The sequence below is a fragment of the Alosa sapidissima genome, chromosome 19 (assembly GCF_018492685.1).
Source record: "Alosa sapidissima isolate fAloSap1 chromosome 19, fAloSap1.pri, whole genome shotgun sequence".
Taxonomy (NCBI): Eukaryota; Metazoa; Chordata; class Actinopteri; order Clupeiformes; family Clupeidae; genus Alosa; species Alosa sapidissima.
This window is the reverse complement of record NC_055975.1, coordinates 31503229-31523750: the sequence shown is the minus strand read 5'-3', so window position 1 is coordinate 31523750 and position 20522 is coordinate 31503229. Positions and strand designations below refer to the sequence as shown.

Genomic DNA, 20522 nt, shown 5'->3' with positions numbered 1-20522 from the left:
TAGACAGCAAAACTTCATCACAATTTGTGGAATTTTGGTAACGTCAGCTAAATACAGAAATTCTAAATAAATCCCTAAAAAGTTAACCAATCTTTCTGAAACTAACTGAGGATGTTATGGGGCCTCCCTACAACAGGAATTGATGGGAAAACACTTGCCTCACTAATGCACAACTTGCAAGGAACACACACAATATAAAAGCTTCAAGTCCATAGTAACATATATGATCCAAGGGGCTCTAAAAACCGGAGTAGATAGGAGGGAAGGTATAGCACCAAATGAGATCCAGAATCTGTAAAAACATTTTAAATCCCCCTAGAAATGGTGGATATAGGACTTGTGGCATTTTGGTATCCTCTCACACTTTTAAATGCCCATAATCCCTATCATGACAGTCTAAAGCGCATCGTCACTCGTCAAAAGCTTATTCAAATTTAGTAGGATGTCCAGTCCACATTGGGAGGGTTTTCGTTATCAAACGTCGAGCGCAACAAGGTGTTCCTAGATTTCTTAATCAGTCATGGGTGTGTTTGGGGCGTAACATCATTTAAACCAATGAGAATGACATCTGTCATTCCCTTTAATGGCGCAAAGCGCGATTAAGCAGCTGTGCTCCATACGTGTCTCTCGCCTCTCCCCTAATCACTTTTAACCGTCATTACCAATTTGCAAATGATGGTGAATAACTACTCATCATGAGATGTACAGTATTTCGTAATATCTTTATTGTAATTATGTTTCCCATTGTAATCGTGCAATTTGTAATGTTTTGCATGGACGTGCGCTGGTGTGCGTTCATGAATGATAGAAGGATGGTGCGTTGTGCACCCGCCAATATGACTGTTGACAATGCGCTCTTAAAATAACATATAAACAACTGGCCATAGACTTTTGACCAGGTGTACAATAGTGATTTTTAGACAATGCGGTAAGCCACTCCCTAAGTTATTAATTGCCACACACCTAGGCGCATTTTTTAAAAAATAAACGTGCAAAATAAGAAAATACACTTTGCGCCGGGTGAAAAACAAGTTTTACGCCATGCGCCAGGGTGCAAAATATGGCCCTTTGTATGAGCAGCTAGAACACACACACACACACACACACAACACATAGACACATATACACACATAAGAGTTAGGCTTTAAGTATGAGCAGGCTAGAACACACACACACGCACACACACACATAAGAGCTAGGCTTTAAGTATGAGCAGGCTAGAACACACACACACACACACATAAGAGCTAGGCTTTAAGTATGAGCAGCTAGAGCACACACACACACACACACACACAGATAACACACACACATAACACACAGACACACACACACATAAGAGCTAGGCTTTAAGTATGAGCAGCTAGAGCACACACAGACACACACACACACATAAGAGCTAGGCTTTAAACATGAGCAGCTAGAGCACACACACACATAAGAGCTAGGCTTTAAACATGAGCAGCTAGAGCACACACAGACACACACACACATAACACACACACATAACACACAGACACACACACACACAAGAGCTAGGCTTTAAGTATGAGCAGCTAGAGCAGCTCTGCTGCGCTGAGGCCGTGTCCTCAAGGACATCATGACCACACTGCACAGCACTTCCAGATATGTCTATATGATATGTCTATATCAAACCGAGTATTTAAAATGTACTGTGATATGTCTATATCAAACCGAGTATTTAAAATGCACTGTGATATGTCTATATCAAACCGAGTATTTAAAATGTACTGTGATATGTCTATATCAAACCGAGTATTTAAAATGCACTGTGATATGTCTATATCAAACCGAGTATTTAAAATGTACTGTGATATGTTTTAAACCAATTGCATCACTTACATGCTGCTAGGAAGCGAGTTGATTACAAGTTTGATAACTAGCAAAATTGGCTAATTCCAAAAATAAAACCTGTCTGGTTATAAGCTCATGTTGTTGAGGTGTGTGTGTGTGCATATGTGTGTGCGTGTGTGTGTGTGTGTGTGTGTGTGTGTGCTTTCCAAAATAAAACCCGTCTAGTTATGAGCTCATGTTGTTGTTGAGGTGGTCTGGCATCCTGTGGCCTTATTTCCACGATCAGAAACACTCCCCATTTATTACACTCTGCATGGAGAAGAGGAGAAGAGATGGAGGAGAAGAGGAGAAGAAGTGATGGAGGAGAAGAAAGGATGGAGGAGAAGAAGTGATGGAGGAGAAGAGGAGAAGAAGTGATGGAGGAGAAGAGGAGAAGAAGTGATGGAGGAGAAGAAGTGATGGAGGAGAAGAGGAGAAGAAGTGATGGAGGAGAAGAAGTGATGGAGGAGAAGAAAGGATGGAGGAGAAGAAGTGATGGAGGAGAAGAAAGGATGGAGGAGAAGAAGTGATGGAGGAGAAGAAGTGATGGAGGAGAAGAAAGGATGGAGGAGAAGAAAGGATGGAGGAGAAGAGGAGAAGAAGTGATGGAGGAGAAGAAAGGATGGAGGAGAAGAGGAGAAGTGATGGAGGAGAAGAAAGGATGGAGGAGAAGAGGAGAAGAAGTGATGGAGGAGAAGAGGAGATGGAGGAGAAGAAGTGATGGAGGACTGTACCTTTCCTTTGACTGTAACTCGGAGGTATGTAGGCTGAACATCCACCTCCATCAGGGATGTGTCCAGGTGCCTGTCAAACACACACACACGCACACAGCGTCACATAAGTCTGGTGTGTGGGAACATTTTGAATTTAAATTCACACACACACACACAGCGTCGCATAAGTCTGGTGTGTGAGAACATTTTGGATTTAAATTTACACTTACACACACACACACACACACACACAGCGTCGCATATGTCTGGTGTCTGGGAACATTTTGGATTTAAATTGACCTGTGATGACAGTGGAAAGAAAACGGTAGATAGAACTGTGACTGTGTGCAAGTACTGTGCAACACATATTCATTATGCAACACGTGTTCATTATGCTAGTGCAACAGGTGTTCATTATGCTAGTGCAACAGGTGTTCATTATGCTAGTGCAACACATGTTCATTATGCTAGTGCAACAGGTGTTCATTATGCTAGTGCAACAGGTATTCATTATGCTAGTGCAACAGGTATTCATTATACTAGTGCAATACGTATTCATTATGCTACGACAGGCCCGGAGTGGCTAATCAGGAGCTTCGGGAGGACGGGCCGGTGTGAATATCGTGTTTATAATATATTGTTTCTGAAGTTCATTTGCTGCACCCTCACGGCACTTCAGCAGCTTAGGCTGTGCGGTCGCCGCCCCTTACTCGCAGTTTCCCAAATATTAACAAAGTAGCCCTCACAAAACTGTTTGGAAATATGTGCAATCATTCAGGGGAGCAGGAGGCTATATGAGCGGCCCCTCCTCCAGTGGCACGACTCTGATGAACTCTCATATGTGAGACGTGAGACGTGTAGTAGGCTAATAATAATTAATTTTACTGTAAGGTAATAACCCTAGATCTCAAAAGCCCTCGAAAATAAAATATCATTACAATGTGTAGTAGTGTTTTGGGTAATCCCGCTCGATTTTCTTGTGAAAAATGATTTTTATTTTAGTTCTATTTAGTATTTAGTTTTATTTTATTTCTATTGTTAGTATAGAGTCTAAGGAACAAGATTTTTTTGTCTTCAAATTGTCACAATCCATTTTCACACTTAGATGACATCATCATTTATATAATGCATAATTAAGACTGGGGCTACTATCACTTGGGGGTCAAATGTGAGAAAATACAGGTAAAGAGGGTATTTTGGGTGCTGATTCTGAATATCATATTCACTTGCTGATTTTTTAGTTTTAAACCTGCTAATTAGCCTTTCCGGCCTAAAGCTGGCCTCCATAGGCCACATATGGCCCTTTCCAGTAGACTTGTAAATCTGTCGCCCGAGTTGGAAAGTGTAAATTACCCAGCTTTCTTGCGGCATTTCACGCAGGCACGCCCACTTTACCTTGGAGTACTTGAGGGTACCACGAGGTGGACATACGACCTTACAACAAACATGGCTGCGCCCATAGTTGAGATGAGATGACATGTATTTTTTTTGCACTGTGTTGGTCATTTTAATGTTGATGCAATGCTCTTACACACTAGATTACATTGCTGCTTTAATCCGGTCACCAATTCATGCATTGCACGGTCTTGCTGTGCGTGCAGTACAATGTAACAATTTGTTTTCCAGCCGTTTAGCTAGAGGCTACATGTAGCACAAAACAATAACAATGACTAGCCTCCTGCTCGTGGCTCGAGAGAAACGCGTTCCTTTAGCAACTCATTCGTACATGTTGTATGGGTGGGTGTACGATGATTTACAAGTCTAATGGAAAGGGGCAACAGAACGGGTGAATAGGATAAAAAATAACTCCTTGATAATCTTATGAAACTTTACTAGTTGATTATTTATGTTGAGACAATATTTTTTTGAAATATGTTTTCTGAAAATATGTTTATGGATGTAATTTAACAATATCTAATTAATTATGCACTAATTTGCATACATTTCAATTACAGACATCTGAATATTGGATAGTTAACTTGAATGTAGTCAAGTTCAGGTTTACCTTTCTGGATTCAGAGCCTTAAAAGAATGGCTTGTTCAAGCGCCAGTCCTCGGTTTTGCTGATTTTGCTGAGAGATGGTCTTAATGATGTGCTTAAAGTCGAGTCAAACTCCTTCAGTTTGTGCATGATTACATGATATAACTATACTAATACTGTAGCCTAAATGGTGGATAATTAAGCTGTACATCATATGCTGAAGTATGGTATTTCTGAAGTGTTAAAGATTAAATAGAAAATAACAACAAGAACCGTACAGAACCGAAAACCGTGATACGAACCGAACCATGGGTTTTCTGAACTGTGCCACCCCTAACACACACACTCACTCACACACACACACACACACACACATTTACTCAAACACTCACTCATTCACACACACACTGACTCACTCACACACACTCACTCACTTACACACACTCACTCACTTGCTCGCTCACACACACACATTCTCTCTCTCTCTCTCTCACACACACACTCTCTCTCACTCGCTCACACATATTCAAACACACACACACACACACTCTCACACATTCAAACACTCTCTCACACACACATTCACACACTCTCACACACACACAAATTCACACACACTCACATTCACACACACTTGAAAACGAAATTATTTTTCAAACGTTCTCTTCCAAATGGTTCAGGTAGGCCTATGTTTAACGTTTTCGTTCTTGCATGCGTTCCGCCACCAACATATCGGTCCTGAACCGGTTCGGAACACAAAATATCGTTCGTTCTTAAAGTTCCGGCAGTGTTTGGCGGGCCTATCAAGTCTAATTTTGTGGACTTTACCTTAGAATAGACGTAGGCTACTCATTATTTCCCCTTGATTTAGCCTATACCGTAGCTATGCCCAAAAATAATAAATCACAGGCGGCATCCAAAAACATTCAGATGGGCTATCCATCCCATAGCCTACAGACTTACTGTAGGCCTAACCTATGCCTATAAATAATTTTTTATCAAAAATATTTCTGGATACGTGCTGAACTCCTTACCTGGTTGTAGCCTAAGTTTTATCCATATGGAGATCTTCAAAGGCTTGCGCTATTATTCCAACCCTGTTTATAAACGAACCTGTCTGTTGCTGACAAGGCCTATCTCAAATTTCCCGTTTAACTCTTCTACATAGAATAGGCTATAATTGCGCAAACATTTCAAATCCCGACTTTAAAACGACAAGGCGTGGACAGGCAAAATAGGCTATTACGCATAGGCTACAAACAATTTCCAAAACAGTTTCAGTAGCCTACGCTACGAGCTGGCCTAAGATCCAAAGTGGCAGAAGGATAGGTTACATTACAACAGCAAGACAAAATATACACATTTGGACCAAAGGTTTTTTTTTTTTTCAAACTGCAGAAATCAAATTATTAGGCTGTTATGAGAGAAAAACAGGGGATTCCAAGGAACTCTCAATTGTCAAAGGTTAAAAAGCCTTTATTTTGTTGGCTTGGTTACATTAAACCTTACAAAAAAAACTCCGACGCGTTTCGGCAAACAAGCCTTCATCAGGGAGTCAAACAGTTCTCAACAGGAAAGGAGAGGTTTTTTTAAATAATAAGTCAACCAATCAGGACTCTCCACATTGCAGATGTGCTAGTCAGGTGATGAGTGTAAGAGTATACAACCACCAGCAGGTGTCATCCTTACATCCCTGTGAGAAATAAATGTCGTATATACAACCATGCATACAGAAAAGTCAACATTCAGACACATTATTGTCAAATTAAAAACTAATATGTAGAGAGTGAACCCAAAACAAACACAAACAAAAAAACAAAACAAAAAAACAAACAAGCAAAAATTCAAATAAAGACTCTGAAGTCAAGGTCCTCATTTAGGCTCGGATATTTAGTGGCCTGCAATTTATACTGATTTAACTGTCTTTGGCTATCACCTTTCCTCAAGGTCAGTGGAATGTGATCAATCCCCAATTAGGCTGTTATATAGAGAACGAAAAAAAACCCGTTATTAACCGGTTTTGTGGATTTCAGAATAACGTTTCTGTTCAGAAACATTTGAAGACCATTTTGTTTTCCGCTCCTCGTAAAATTCCATTCGTTTTCGGTTTTCGTTCCTTGAACCGGTTCGGAGCCCTGGTTGAATTTACTACTTTTTACTACCTTTTTTACTACCTCCACAATATTTTTTACTACCAACACGACATCAAGCAGCAGCCCTTTTTTTGGGGGGGGGCGGGCTATGCAAAGCGCCACTTAGCCTACTACTTGCTATAAGGTATAAATCAATAATTTCTAATTGTGATCATTAAGTATTGTCATTGTCAACAACAATGTTTTTTTGTAGTTTCGAGTTGAGTTTCAGTTGTCCTTAGCCCTAATAAGGTGACTAATAACCTCAACCTTGGCACTTCTTAAAAACAAATGACACTTAAAAACCAAACATGTGTGGTAAAAAATGAAGAACAAACACCATCGACTACCACCCCCCCCCCCCCCCCCCCCCAAAAAAAATCTCATGTCTAAGGATAGGCCCAAAAATCTATTTATATGGATATATAAAACCATTATTATTGGTATGGTATTGTTGTTGCACATTTGACACTAAAGCAGTCCGTGAAAACATGCACATCAGTGGACTGCTTTACTAATGCAAAATTGAAAACTATGATTTCATTGCATTACTCAGTATGGTTGCACGATGCTTGCATGATAAATACTTCCCAAAACAACAGTAATTATAAGGATGACATTTAGGAGTGTAAATCAAGTTTACACAATTCGATACAATATCGATTCTTTAAGCCAACAATTTGATTCTTTTCAATACTTTTCAATACTTGTGTAGCAATACGATTCGATGCGTTGCTGGGGTCTGTTGTCGATAGGAAATGATTGATTTTGGTTAATTTTCATGGATTCAAATGCCAATATTATAGGCTAAATTATAGGCCAAATAATGAACAATGACTGTGGAATCAGGTAGGTTACAGAGTTTGTTCTCTTTCTCCCATTAACACCACCTGTCACTAGCTAGATGCTTTCAAATTTAACATGGTTTAAACTTATATGTTGCAGTATACGTTTTCTGTCACTGCAATAAAACTAGCCTATTTGGAATATTTTGTAGGCCTGCTGTTCCTTTTATGAGAAGAATTTAACTGACTGATCAAGTTTTCATAGGCTATTGAATGCTTTAAATGTAAATGCCATAAACTTAATTCACCATTAAGTAGATAGATTATTGTTTTTTCACGCAGTCTAAATGCAGTGTTTTGTAGGCTATTCAAAACATTTCACTCAGTTGTGGTGTAGGCCTATGTCTTGAGTGATCGCTGTCCCTTTAAATGTCTGGGACTTTAAATTACGTTTTAACTCCATGCTGTTTTTGTTGATCGACAATAAAGGACACACGCACTTCCGTGGTTAAAAGTGAATTGTTTTCACTTGTTTTCTTGCAATTCCCACGTAACATTAGATACTGCAGTAGGTCTAGGTTACATTTAAAAAAATGTTGTCGATTACTATGTCAGTGACTAGTTCGAACTTTGTTACTAATGGGCTAGGTGGAATAATTTCATTATTGCACGGTTCTGGATGATCACAGTCAGATGGCAGCGCCACTGTCAGCTGAACACAAGCTTACACACTAGTCAAATCCACAGTTGTTAAAACTTCCAGCTGAAGTAGCCTAGCGCGAACTGAGAGAGTTGCCTCCTAACGGAGTGAGTGTAGCCTATATTTTCTTAGCTGCTATCAGAGTGATAGGCTAGCCTACATCTACCGCTCCTTTGCTACATGAACAAATATTATCAGATGAGTGACAGAAGCACCGGGCATTTGACCAGCAGGCCCATATGATAAACATGCTGCTCTGGTTCCTTTGGTAGCCTGCGGTAGGGCCTAGATGACGTGAAAAAAACGAGTCGCCAAAAAGCATCCCTGCATCCCCCGCCCGAAAAAACTCTTCGGATCTGCACGATTCATATAAGTCTCCCAAAGGAACGTGAAGGAGGCACCGAAAAGCGCGCTGTTTGCATCCCTGTAATATCCATATCAACTGAGGCGAAAATGTTGTTGGCGTCGCTGATAGGCTGTCAACCACAGAACTCTACACAGTTTACTTTTACGTCATTGCTATGCTCCGACTGACTCAGGTCCTGTTAGCATGTATATATTGTTTAATTAGGTAAGATGAAGTTAAAACATGACACAAATATTAAGCAAAAAATATAAACTCATTATATATTGAGGTGGTGATGAAAAATTTACTACCTAGTCAAATTGCATTTATTACCTTTTACTACCTTTCCTTTAATTTTGGTAGATTCTATTTACAACCTTTTACTACCGCGCGGACACCCTGAGACACACACACACACACACACGCTCACGTACCTGTAAACATGCAAGTCCAGCTGAAGGCTGTTATTCTCCTCGTCCTCCGTTAGTGTGAAATCCAGCCTGACATCACAAAGAGTGTGTGGTCACGCAAACATCTGTGTGTGTGTTTGTGTGTCTATGAGCATGCATCTCTGTGTGTGTGTGTGTGTGTGTGTGTTTGTGTGTCTCTGAGCATGCATCTGTGTGTGTGTGTGTGTGTGTGTGTGTGTGTGCTTTCATCAACAGAAACTTCATAAGGGTTTAGACTGCAGAACATAGCCTAAGCTGCAGTCGTGGCCTACTGGTTAGGGCTTCGGACTTGTAACCGGAGGGTTGCCGTTTCAATCCCCGACCAGTAGGCACGACTGAAGTGCCCTTGAGCAAGGCACCTAACCCCTCACTGCTCCCCGAGCGCCGCTGTAGCAAGAAAGCTCACTGTGCCGGATTAATGTGTGATTCACCTCACTGTGTGTTCACTGTGTGTTCACTAATTCACAGATGGGATAAATGCATAGACTAAATTCCTTGTATACGCAAGTATACTTGGCCGAGAAACCTGATTTACATTTACATTTAGCAATTTCTTAAATGACCCTCACTGTCCACCGTTGCTATAACATCATGCAAGACCTGAGACACAGCATGGATGCGCTAGTCAGAAAAAGCTAGCAGACGTATGCGCTAGTCAGAACAAGCTAGCAGACATATATGAGTAATGCGCTAGTCAGAACAAGCTAGCAGACATAGTAATGCGCTAGTCAGAACAAGCTAGCAGACGTATATGAGTGATGCACTAGTCAGAACGAGCTAGCCGTAGTTTATGAGTAATGCGCTAGCCAGAACAAGCTAGCAGGCTAGCAGACGTATATGAGTGATGCACTAGTCAGAACAAGCTAGCCGTAGTTTATGAGTAATGCGCTAGCCAGAACAAGCTAGCGGGCTAGCAGACGTATATGAGTGATGCGTTAGTCAGAACAAGCTAGCAGACGTATAGTGATGCGCTAGTCAGAACAAGCTAGCAGATGTATATGAGTGATGCGCTAGCCAGCACAAGCTAGCAGTAGCTTATGCAGTCGTTTATGAGTGAATGGTAGTCATTAGATAACACAATGCAGTTTGGCAAATGCCAATCAATAGCCAGTTAAACTTTCAATGTTGTTTGATCTCACCAAAGTAACAGGCTAACTAACTAGTGTCTGATATGTTGGGTATTTGTTACCTTATCGTTTGGCGGTTAGTTCGGCCTACACAGGCTTTGGACATGCTGTCATCTGACTGCTAGTGCTAATGTTTGTCATCTGACTGCTAGTGCTAATGTTTGTCATATCTGCCAACGCGTGTTTTGTAGGAAGAAGAAATACTATTGCACTCACTCAGAGAAATGGGTGACTAAGACCCAGACAGATAGATAGATAGATAGATAGATAGATACTTTATTGATCCCAAACCGTTCAAGGCCCAAGCCCATTCTCTCCATGCTAACATTCATTCCCTCTCTGTGGCTCAAGCCCATTTCTCTGTCTTACCCCTACCCCTTCTCCAACCTCTTCATCTTACCCCTACCCCTTATCCAACCCCTTCATCTTACCCCTACCCCTTCATCTTACCCCTAGCCCTTGTCCCTTGAAACAGAGTGGCAAGACATAGGGGTGAATATATTCCTCTTGGAAATGAGACCCCACTAGCCTACTGTAAGGGAGAGCCGGGATGGCTAAAACACATTTTAATTAAACGTAATTTACAAAGAGATCATACCACACTGAAAACTAATGTAATAATATTTTGTAGCTCTGAACAAAACCGTTCAGGAATTATTTCAGCAAAAGTGGAACGTGCGTAATGTTTCATTCATGTGTGTATGTGTTTCATACTTGGGTTCATTAACATTCAGCATTTTTCCGTCTTCAGCTATCAGAGATCTGGTCTTCTTTGTTTTTTTCTCCCTGCAATACAGGCAGCAGACAGCTATCATTAATACAGCAGGCAACTAATTCTAATATAGCAGGGAGCTAACATTAATACAGCAGGCAACTAATTATAATATAGCAGGGAGCTATCATTAATACAGCAGGCAACTAATTCTAATATAGCAGGGAGCTATCATTAATACAGAGGGCAGCTAACTTTACAAAACTTTACAGCTTTTCTTGATCGCTGTAATGCTTGCGTGAACTCTGACATCACATAGTCAACAGTTAACACAAAGGTCTAAACAGAATCACTCTGCCCAAAATGACTTATTTTGCTTGCAAAACACTCTAACGCCCTCAAAACATTTAAAACACAGCAAAAGCAAATTTTGCCTTCAAATAACACAACTTGAAGTCAAATCATTGTTCACTTTCAATCAATCATTACACACTGCACAACAAAATGCAAAACACTGTTCTGAAAATGAGGAATTTTAGCCTTCATTTTTGCTATGTCTGTGCCATTTCCTTTTCATTTTATTAAAAAAAAAAATTATTCATTCCACCCAAGATGTAACTGCCATTGACAGTTTTTTTTTATTATTATTGAAATAGACCTACAGTAAACCCTAGACTTGTCAGCTTTTGTACAGTTGTCTTCACCAAATAGGCAGTACTTTCTCTAAATGTGCCTTAGATCCATACTTGCAAATAGCAACACAGAACAGACATGATATCTCTTATGGATAATGCATGATTGCTAATTGAAGAATTGTGCAAAGGAAATTCACACATTAACATTAATCATGTGCAAAGGTAACATCAGAGTTTACTGTTTCCCTGGTTTGTATCATGTGCAGTGTTACTGTTTGCTGTATCATGCGCTAAAGTAACGTTAGTGTTTGCTGTATCATGTGCTAAAGTAACGTTAGTGTTTGTATCATGTACTAAGGTAACGTTAGTGTTTGTATCATGTGCTAAGGTAACCATACCTGCAAACTCAGAAGGGCTGAAAAAGCAGACATATTTCCGAAAGACGTAAATGAAGGGATATCGGGATTAACCGACATTTCCATTACATGCACATGGGTAGACCTGTACCGGTATTGAATATTATCATATTATATTATAATAAATGTGCAGTAAGCAGAATTTAAATATGGCTGCATTCGACACTTTTACATATTAAAATTACATAGTCCTAAGAGTAGGCCTACCAGCTGTTTTGAGTTAAGGCCATGTTTAGCCTAATTGAATAACTTAATGATGGAGAAGATATTTTCAGACCTGCCATCCTTGAAAAAATGTCAGTATTACCTCAACCCAGGGAAAACACATTGCCCACCTTGGCCTTCATGTATGCAGCCAAAAAACAGACCAAACAACATAAATGTTGACAATCTGTTTTAAAGCCTAATCCTTATCTATACAAATCAGTGGTGTTGATAGAAAGGGACTGTGGATATCCATTTTCTGGTATCTGTTCTAGCATGTCTGGTTTATTAGTACCTCTTTTCAATCCATTATTATTTGATATTTTTTTGTGAAGATATACATCTATCCCTCGTTATATGTTATGCTGGTGTCTTTCTGCTCCTCTTGTGTCTACTGAGGCTGCAATGATCACATTTCTGACTAAAGAGGCGGGTCTCAGCAATAGGTGCGTTATGTCAGTCTACTCTAGAAGCCTAGGTCTTGCTTGTTTGCGCGCTAATTATCAAGAATTATGATCTATATGCTACACAGAAAACAAACAAATTAAACACCTATCACTATCAACATATTTTGCTAGGTCCACTTTCAGATTTGTTGCAAATAACTACATTTGGCCTTGGAAAGGTCTGCGCTCCCTGAGAACGTCATGTCTAACCATCATCGACACATGGAAAATATAATGCTAAATGAAATAACTCGTGAACAAGCAATAACTTTCCAAGACAATATTAAACTATTAAGCCGAGCTAAATTCACAATCGCACTCAGAGTCGTTTTGTTTCGCAAAGGAATTCAAAACGGCCAGCTGCGAGAATGTGAATTTGCGAGTAAACACTTGTTAACCTCACCTCAGCAAGTCTTTCATTTAAAGAGAAAAGTATCCTAACAATATGATGTTTTACCTTGAGTTTATAGTCAGAGAGAATGTAGCATGTGGCCCGCGTTTGTTAGCTAACATTTTCTTTTTTTCCTTGGTCATATTGCTACTGCAGGCCATAGCAGGCAGGCTATGCGTAACAGAAAGTGAGAGAGATAAAGGCCGCCCTCAGAAACAACTGATTGGTAGATCTTAAAAAATAGCACAAAAAGAGGCCAATCACTTGCCTATTAATCTTGCATGAAATCGACAATAGTCTCACTCCAGACCCCCCCCAACGTTAGTGTTTGCTGTATCATTTGCTAAGGTAATGTGAGTGTTTGTATCATGTGCTAAGGTAACGTTAGTGTTTGCTGTATCATTTGCTACAGTAACGTGAGTGTCTCTGTTTGTGCTGCAGCGTGAGAGTTCATGTGTCCTCATGTGTGAATGAATTTGGATAAAAGTGTTTGTATCATGTGCTAAGGTAACGCTAGTGTTTCTATCATGTGCTAATGTGCTAAGGTAACGCTAACGCTAGTGTTTCTATCATGTGCTAATGTGCTAAGGTAACGCTAGTGTTTGTATTATGTGCTAATCTGCTAAGGTAACGCTAGTGTTTCTATCATGTGCTAATGTGCTAAGGTAACGCTAGTGTTTGTATCATGCTGATTTAGATGAGAGCCTCAGACTGGGCCACAGAAGAGTGGGCTGGGCCAGACAAGCTTTAACTGCAAACTCTAAAATGTGTTCATCAATCACTGGCAAATGGACACACACACACACACACACACACACACTCAGCTGGCTGTGGAGCATCTCTGTGCCACCACATCTCCTCAATAGCCATTACATGGGGCTCTCTGTCTTTCTCAGTGTGTGTGTGTATGTCTGAGTGTGTATGTACAGTATGTGTGTGAGTGTGTGTGTATGTCTGAGAGTGTATGTGTGTGAGTGTGTGTGTGCGCGTGCGTGTGTGTGTGTGTGTATGTCTGAGTGTGTATGTATGTGTGTGAGTGTGTGTGTATGTCTGTGAGTGTATGTGGTGAGTGTGTGTGTGCGTGTGTGTGTGTGTGTATGTATGTGTGTGAGTGTGTGTGTATGTCTGTGAGTGTATGTGGTGAGTGTGTGTGCGTATGTCTGAGTGTGTATGTATGAGTGTGAGTGTGTGTGTATGTCTGTGAGTGTATGTGTGTGAGTGTGTGTGTGCGCGTGCGTGTGTGTGTGTGTATGTCTGAGTGTGTATGTATGTGTGTGAGTGTGTGTGTATGTCTGTGAGTGTATGTGGTGAGTGTGTGTGTGCGCGTGCGTGTGTGTGTATGTCTGAGTGTGTATGTATTTGTAAGTGTCTGTGTCTGTCTCTCAGGTCAACTGCAATTAAACATCTCATTAACCATACTGCCACCATGGAGATTCAGGGATTACAGAAAATTAAGGTTAAAAGGCTGTGCGTGTGTGTGTGTGTGTGTGTGTGTGTTAAAAGTGATTAAGAAGTGACAAGGACATACAGACTGAACAGACATCTGCTCTACTGTACCCTGCAGTCACTCCATCTCTACTCATCTCTACTCTACTCTACTCATCTCTACTCTACTCTACTCTACTCTACTCATCTCTACTCTACTCTACTCTACTCTACTCTACTCATCTCTACTCTACTCATCTCTACTCTACTCTACTCATCTCTACTCTACTCATCTCTACTCTACTCACCTCTACTCTACTCATCTCTACTCTACTCACCTCTACTCTACTCTACTCTTCTCTACTCTACTCTACTTAACCATCTCTACTCTACTCATCTCTACTCTACTCAACTCTACTCACCTCTACTCTACTCATCTCTACTCTACTCACCTCTACTCATCTCTACTCTACTCATCTCTACTCTACTCTACTCACCTCTACTTTACTCATCTCTACTCTACTTTACTCTACTCTACTCATCTCCTCATCATAATCCTGCGCTGCTCAGTTAGCTCCTGTGTTCACTTATATCTTTAACACATCATTGGCTCAAGAGACAGTTCCTACTTGCCTCAAGCAGTCTGTTATTGTTCCAGTACCGAAAAACAAAAGTCCATCATGTCTGAATGACTACCGCCCAGTAGCCCTGACGTCTACAGTGATGAAGTGTTTTGAGAAGCTTGTGAAAAACATTATCTGCTCATCCCTCCCTGCCTCCTTCGACCCCCTCCAATTTGCTTACAGAGCCAACAGGTCTACAGAGGATGCCATCTCAAACCTCATGCACACCACCTTAACTCACCTGGAGGGGAATGGGAATTATGTGAGGATGCTGTTCATTGACTTTAGTTCAGCATTCAACACGATAGTACCTCTCACCTTGGTCACAAAGATGAAGGCCTTAGGACTGAACACCACCCTGTGTCACTGGATATTTGACTTCCTCACCAACCGTTCACAAGTGGTTAGAGTGGGGGGTCTGACATCTGACTCATTAACCATCAGCACTGGTGCTCCCCAAGGCTGTGTTTTGAGTCCACTGCTGTACAACATCTACACACATGACTGCAAAGCCAACAGTAGTCATACCTCCATCATCAAGTTTGCAGATGACACAGTGATCTTGGGCCTGATTAGTAACAACAATGAACAGTTCTACTTGGATCAGGTTGATGAGGTGGCACAGTGGTGTCAATCTAACAGCTTGACACTGAATATCAATAAAACCAAGGAAATGGTAGTGGATTACAGAAGGCAGCAGCAGAACTACAGTTACACCCCACTAATGATCAGCGGGCAACCTGTAGAGAGAGTCACAAGTTTTAAATACCTTGGTGTCCACATTACTGAAGACTTAACATGGACTGTTAACACTCAATATGTTCTGAAGAAGTCCAGACAACGACTCTACTTCCTTCGTCAGCTAAGGAAATTCAAAGTTTCTACATCCATCATGAAGGCCTTCTACACTTCAGCGGTAGAGAGTGTTCTAACTGGTAGCATCATCACCTGGTATGGGAACTCCACAGTTAGAGATTGTAGTACTCTGCAGAGAGTAGTGCGCTCAGCTGAACGTACTATCAGAACTCAACTCCCTGCTCTACAAGATATCTATTCCAGAAGAGTACTCCTAAGAGCCCAAAAGATTCTGAAGGACTCTTCTCATCCTAACAATGGATTATTCCTACCGCTGAAATCAAGAAGACGCCTATGTAGTCACAAAGCCAGAACTGAGAGACTCAGGAGAAGTTTTTATCCCCAGGCCATCCGAACTCTGAACTCACACTATACTGACTTTGCACACATTCACTCCTCAGCACTCTCAAACATTTCCCAACTCTGAACTCACACTATACTGACTTTGCACTCATTCACTCCTCAGCACTCATGACCTCCCCCACACACACACACACACACCCCCACACACACCTACAAGACTTTTAGCACTTTTACATCCCTCTCCCTATGCTACAGACCTTTTATTTATTTTCTTATTTCATCACACGTCAAAACACACACACACACACACACACATCTGACTTTCTCCAACTTTTGCACACTTTTTATTTATTATTTTTGATTTCTCCTCCATCTACCCATGTCCTTGATTGCCTAGCCTTTCTGCCCCCCCACCCCCCACCCCACCCCACCCCCACCCCCAACACACACACTTACATCATCACTGTCATCACTTCACATACATACAGCACACTGCTTGCTACAGTAAGCCTCCTCTACATACTTGCTGCACACTGCCCCCCCCCCCCCACATACACAGCACATTGTCTTCAGGATCTTCTCCAACACACATCCTCTACATACTTACAGCACACTACACACACACTACACACACACACACACACACACACACACACACACACACACACACACACACACACACAGTCACTGCTCCACTCCCCTCCCGCCCACACACACATCTTCACTGTCATCACTCACATACATTACATACAGTACTCTGCTTGCAATAGTAAGTCCCTGCCCCCCCTACATACACAGCACATTATTTCATCAGGAAGCTTCTCCAACACACATATTGCACACTGCCCTCTCCCCACATACACAGCACACTATCCCATCTCCCCTGTCATCCCCCCAACACACACACCAAGACCCCTGGCAGTTGGGTTAGCCCCTTGAGCCGTGGATCTGCCCAAGGTTTCTTCCTTGGTAAGGGAGTTTTTCCTTGCCCCTGTTGCTCTTGGGTGCTCCTTGTTGGTGCCCCCCACCCAATCCCAATCCTCCCCCACCTTTTTTATGCAGCCCTTGCCACTTAATCTACTAAACCCCTCTTCTACTGCACTTTTTACCCCCCCCCCCCCATTAATGCACAAATAGGCTGACACCAGACATAATTTCACTGCATTTCTTACTTCCAGTAACTATATGCATGTGACAATAAACTTCCTTGTATCCTTGTATCTCTACTCTACTCATCTCTACTCTACTCTACTCATCTCTACTCATCTCTACTCATCTCTACTCTACTCTACTCATCTCTACTCTACTCTACTCATCTCTACTCACCTCTACTCTACTCTACTCATCTCTACTCTACTCTACTCATCTCTACTCTGCTCTACTCTACTCTACTCATTTGAACCTGTCAGCCAAAGATAACTGTGATTACAACACATCGTTTTCACTTTTTCATTTTTAACTAGGTGGCGCTATAACTCAAATGAGTGGTTATGGGATGGGTTGCCATGGTCTGTGCGTACCTGTCTGTGTTGCGCTGGCGTCTCTTCTCCTCCAGGTGGCGGTGTGCCTCCAGTCTGGACTCTGGGCTAAAGTCACATGGGGTTTCCCAGAATTCCCTCTCCTGCTCTAGCCGCTCCGCCTCACACACTGGGCTCTCGTCATCGCTCCTGAAACACACACACACAGACACAGACACACACACACACACAGACACACACACACACACACACAGATTAAAAACACAGACATGAGGCTACAGATAGAATATACAGACATAACACAAACAAACAAACACACACACACACACAGTCAAAGATCTCACTCCCTCACACACACTCTCACACACACACACACAAACACAGACAGACAGACAGACAGACAGAGCAGTGTTTCCTCAACTACCGCCTTCCACCCTGGAGTCTATTATCCCGCTTATTCCACTGTTGCTACTTGCTTTGTGTTCATTTCCTGTTACAATTTAAACGTTTTAATCGCTAAGATTGTCTTGTTTGTAGAACTACTTGCTTCTGACACATATCAACTAATTTCACAACTTGCAGGACAAACTGCCGTTACTAGTTCTAAATGGATGGTTGCTACGGCCAAAGGCCAGTCGTTAGTTCTATCTCTCCCGTTGTCAAGCGGGCGTATCCCAAGATTCTGATGAACTTTAGCTTTGAAACATCGCTATTTTACTTAGCCTGCTGTCATCCATCTAGATAGATAGATAGATAGATACTTTATTGATCCCCAGGGGAAATTCAAGGTCTCAGCAGCATACATACAACACAAACACATTCTTTAACAGCAGAAAGAGTAATTAAAGTATATAATATAAAACACAACTAAGCAGTAAGGACAGTAGAAGATAAAGAATATGCTAAATATACTAAAATACAAATTATACTAACTAACACTTAATACAATATATAAAAATATACTAAAATACAAATTACAAAAATACAAATTATACTAACTAACACTTAATCTAAATCAATTCTAAAAACAGTATCCACATAGTGGTGATTAATCAATCAGAGGCGCTTGCAATGACTGAGGCAGGGACTGAGCCTGTGATTCTCTGTGCATAGTAAGGTAAGGTAAGGGCTCTGTGTGAATGAGTGTCATGGTGATAGTCATGGTGATAGTGCAAATGAGTAAGTCAGTGCAACAATGCAGAAATAAAGTAAAGTAAAGTCTATATATCTATATATTTAACTATTTAAGAAAATGTATAAGTGTGGCCACAGTTCGGCTGTGGCATGGAGGGGGGGGGGGGGGGTTATGCATATGTGCTAATGTGCTAATATAGCACGCAAACAGTGAGGCATAAAGACAGTGGTACAAGTGGCTAGCTAAAAGCCACCTCCGTCATATGCTACAATGTTGCTATGTTCTGAACGTCTGCATTTTACAGCTCGGATGCAACGTGACGGTTCATTTAAACTTCACAACGAGTTTGGCGAATTAATATACAAGTGTGATACGGCCTACAGTAGGTAACGGAAATCCATTTCAAGATATAGCGATTTGAATGCAGATAGGGTCACCCTGAACACATTCCTTACAACCTCTTATCTACAGTATCACTCATTGTCGTATCTTACTTTAAAACGACCTAGAAATGATTTTTTTACCTAGAAATATGACGTTCAGACGTTCTTTGGTCTGATAACTTCTTTAATTTCTTGAATTATTCTGAAGGAAATGTATATTTTAGCCACATTCCTTATACACATTAGCCAAGAGACTTACGAGGAGAAACAGCAACCTAAATACAGTTGTTGCTGACCAGGTTCCTCACGGAGATTGCACCCGATCACACACACACACACATACACACACACACACACACATACATACACAGATCACACACATACACAGATCACACACACCCACACACACACATACACAGATCACACACACACACATACACAGATCACACACATACACAGATCACACCCACACACACACACATACACAGATCACACACACACACACACACACACACATACACAGATCACACACAGATCACACACACACACACACACACACATTACCCCTCCTTGGCACACACACACACAGGCACACACACATTACCCCTCCTTGGCACCCACACACATACACACACACACACACACACACGCATTACCTCTCCTTGGCACACACACACACACACAGACACACACATTACCCCTCCTTCTCCTTGGCGTGGGTTGCGGTGTCTTTTGGCCCCTCCCTCTTCTCCCGTTCCCTTCTCTGCAGTTGCTCCGCCTCCTGCTCTAGGACACGCCTCCTCAGCTGCTCCAGACCTGAGAGCGCTCGAATACGCTCCACCCTCCTGATGGGCTCACCGTCCAATGACTGCACAGCAACACATACACACACACACACCACACATACACACACACACACACACACACACACACACCACACACACACATACATAATTCGTAATTTTATGTAATGTCATGTTTATTTTTTGTATTGGTTTGTCTAGTTAAATGTTTTCCCTGTTTATTTACGCTATTTTTGATAGTTTTCGTGTTATTCTTAGTCCTTTTTACTGCTTCTAAGTCAGCTGATGTCGTTGACATTTGTCCATTGGGAGCTTGCTATGGCTAGCTTTTGCCTTAGCTTGGCATCGGACATCCTTCTATCTATCCGTGAGCGGTGCAGCACTTCACTGTCTGGTCGAGTGGGTCTCTCGGGACAGCTGAAACTAGGCTACTCTGCGAAAGATCTGCCGTGGCCGCCGAGCTGTTGTTGACCTGCGAGCTGCCATGCCAACTGCAGACTCTGACATCCTTCCATCCATCCGTGAACAGTGCACTTCACTGTCTGGTCGAGGGGATCTCTCGGGACAGCTGGACCTAGGCTAGCTACTCGGCGAAAGATCTGCCGCGGCCGCCGAGCTGTTGCTGA

The 20522-nt window shown here is 41.7% G+C and overlaps 1 protein-coding gene across 2 annotated transcripts in view; it reads right to left on the bottom strand.

The window, feature by feature from the left end:
- Nucleotides 1-20522, bottom strand: part of dnaaf11 (dynein axonemal assembly factor 11) — a 55012-nt gene that overhangs the window by 21484 nt on the left and 13006 nt on the right. The window contains exons 5-9 of one of the 2 annotated variants that reach the window (XM_042071395.1): nucleotides 19792-19961; nucleotides 17618-17764; nucleotides 10802-10873; nucleotides 8946-9011; nucleotides 2589-2658 (exon numbers count right to left, since the gene is read on the bottom strand). In XM_042071395.1, coding sequence (XP_041927329.1) covers nucleotides 2589-2658; nucleotides 8946-9011; nucleotides 10802-10873; nucleotides 17618-17764; nucleotides 19792-19961 — 525 coding nt within the window. Of the gene's footprint in view, nucleotides 1-2588; nucleotides 2659-6053; nucleotides 6242-8945; nucleotides 9012-10801; nucleotides 10874-17617; nucleotides 17765-19791; nucleotides 19962-20522 lie in introns of those variants that run through there. The other variant, XM_042071396.1, reaches the window with a different exon arrangement.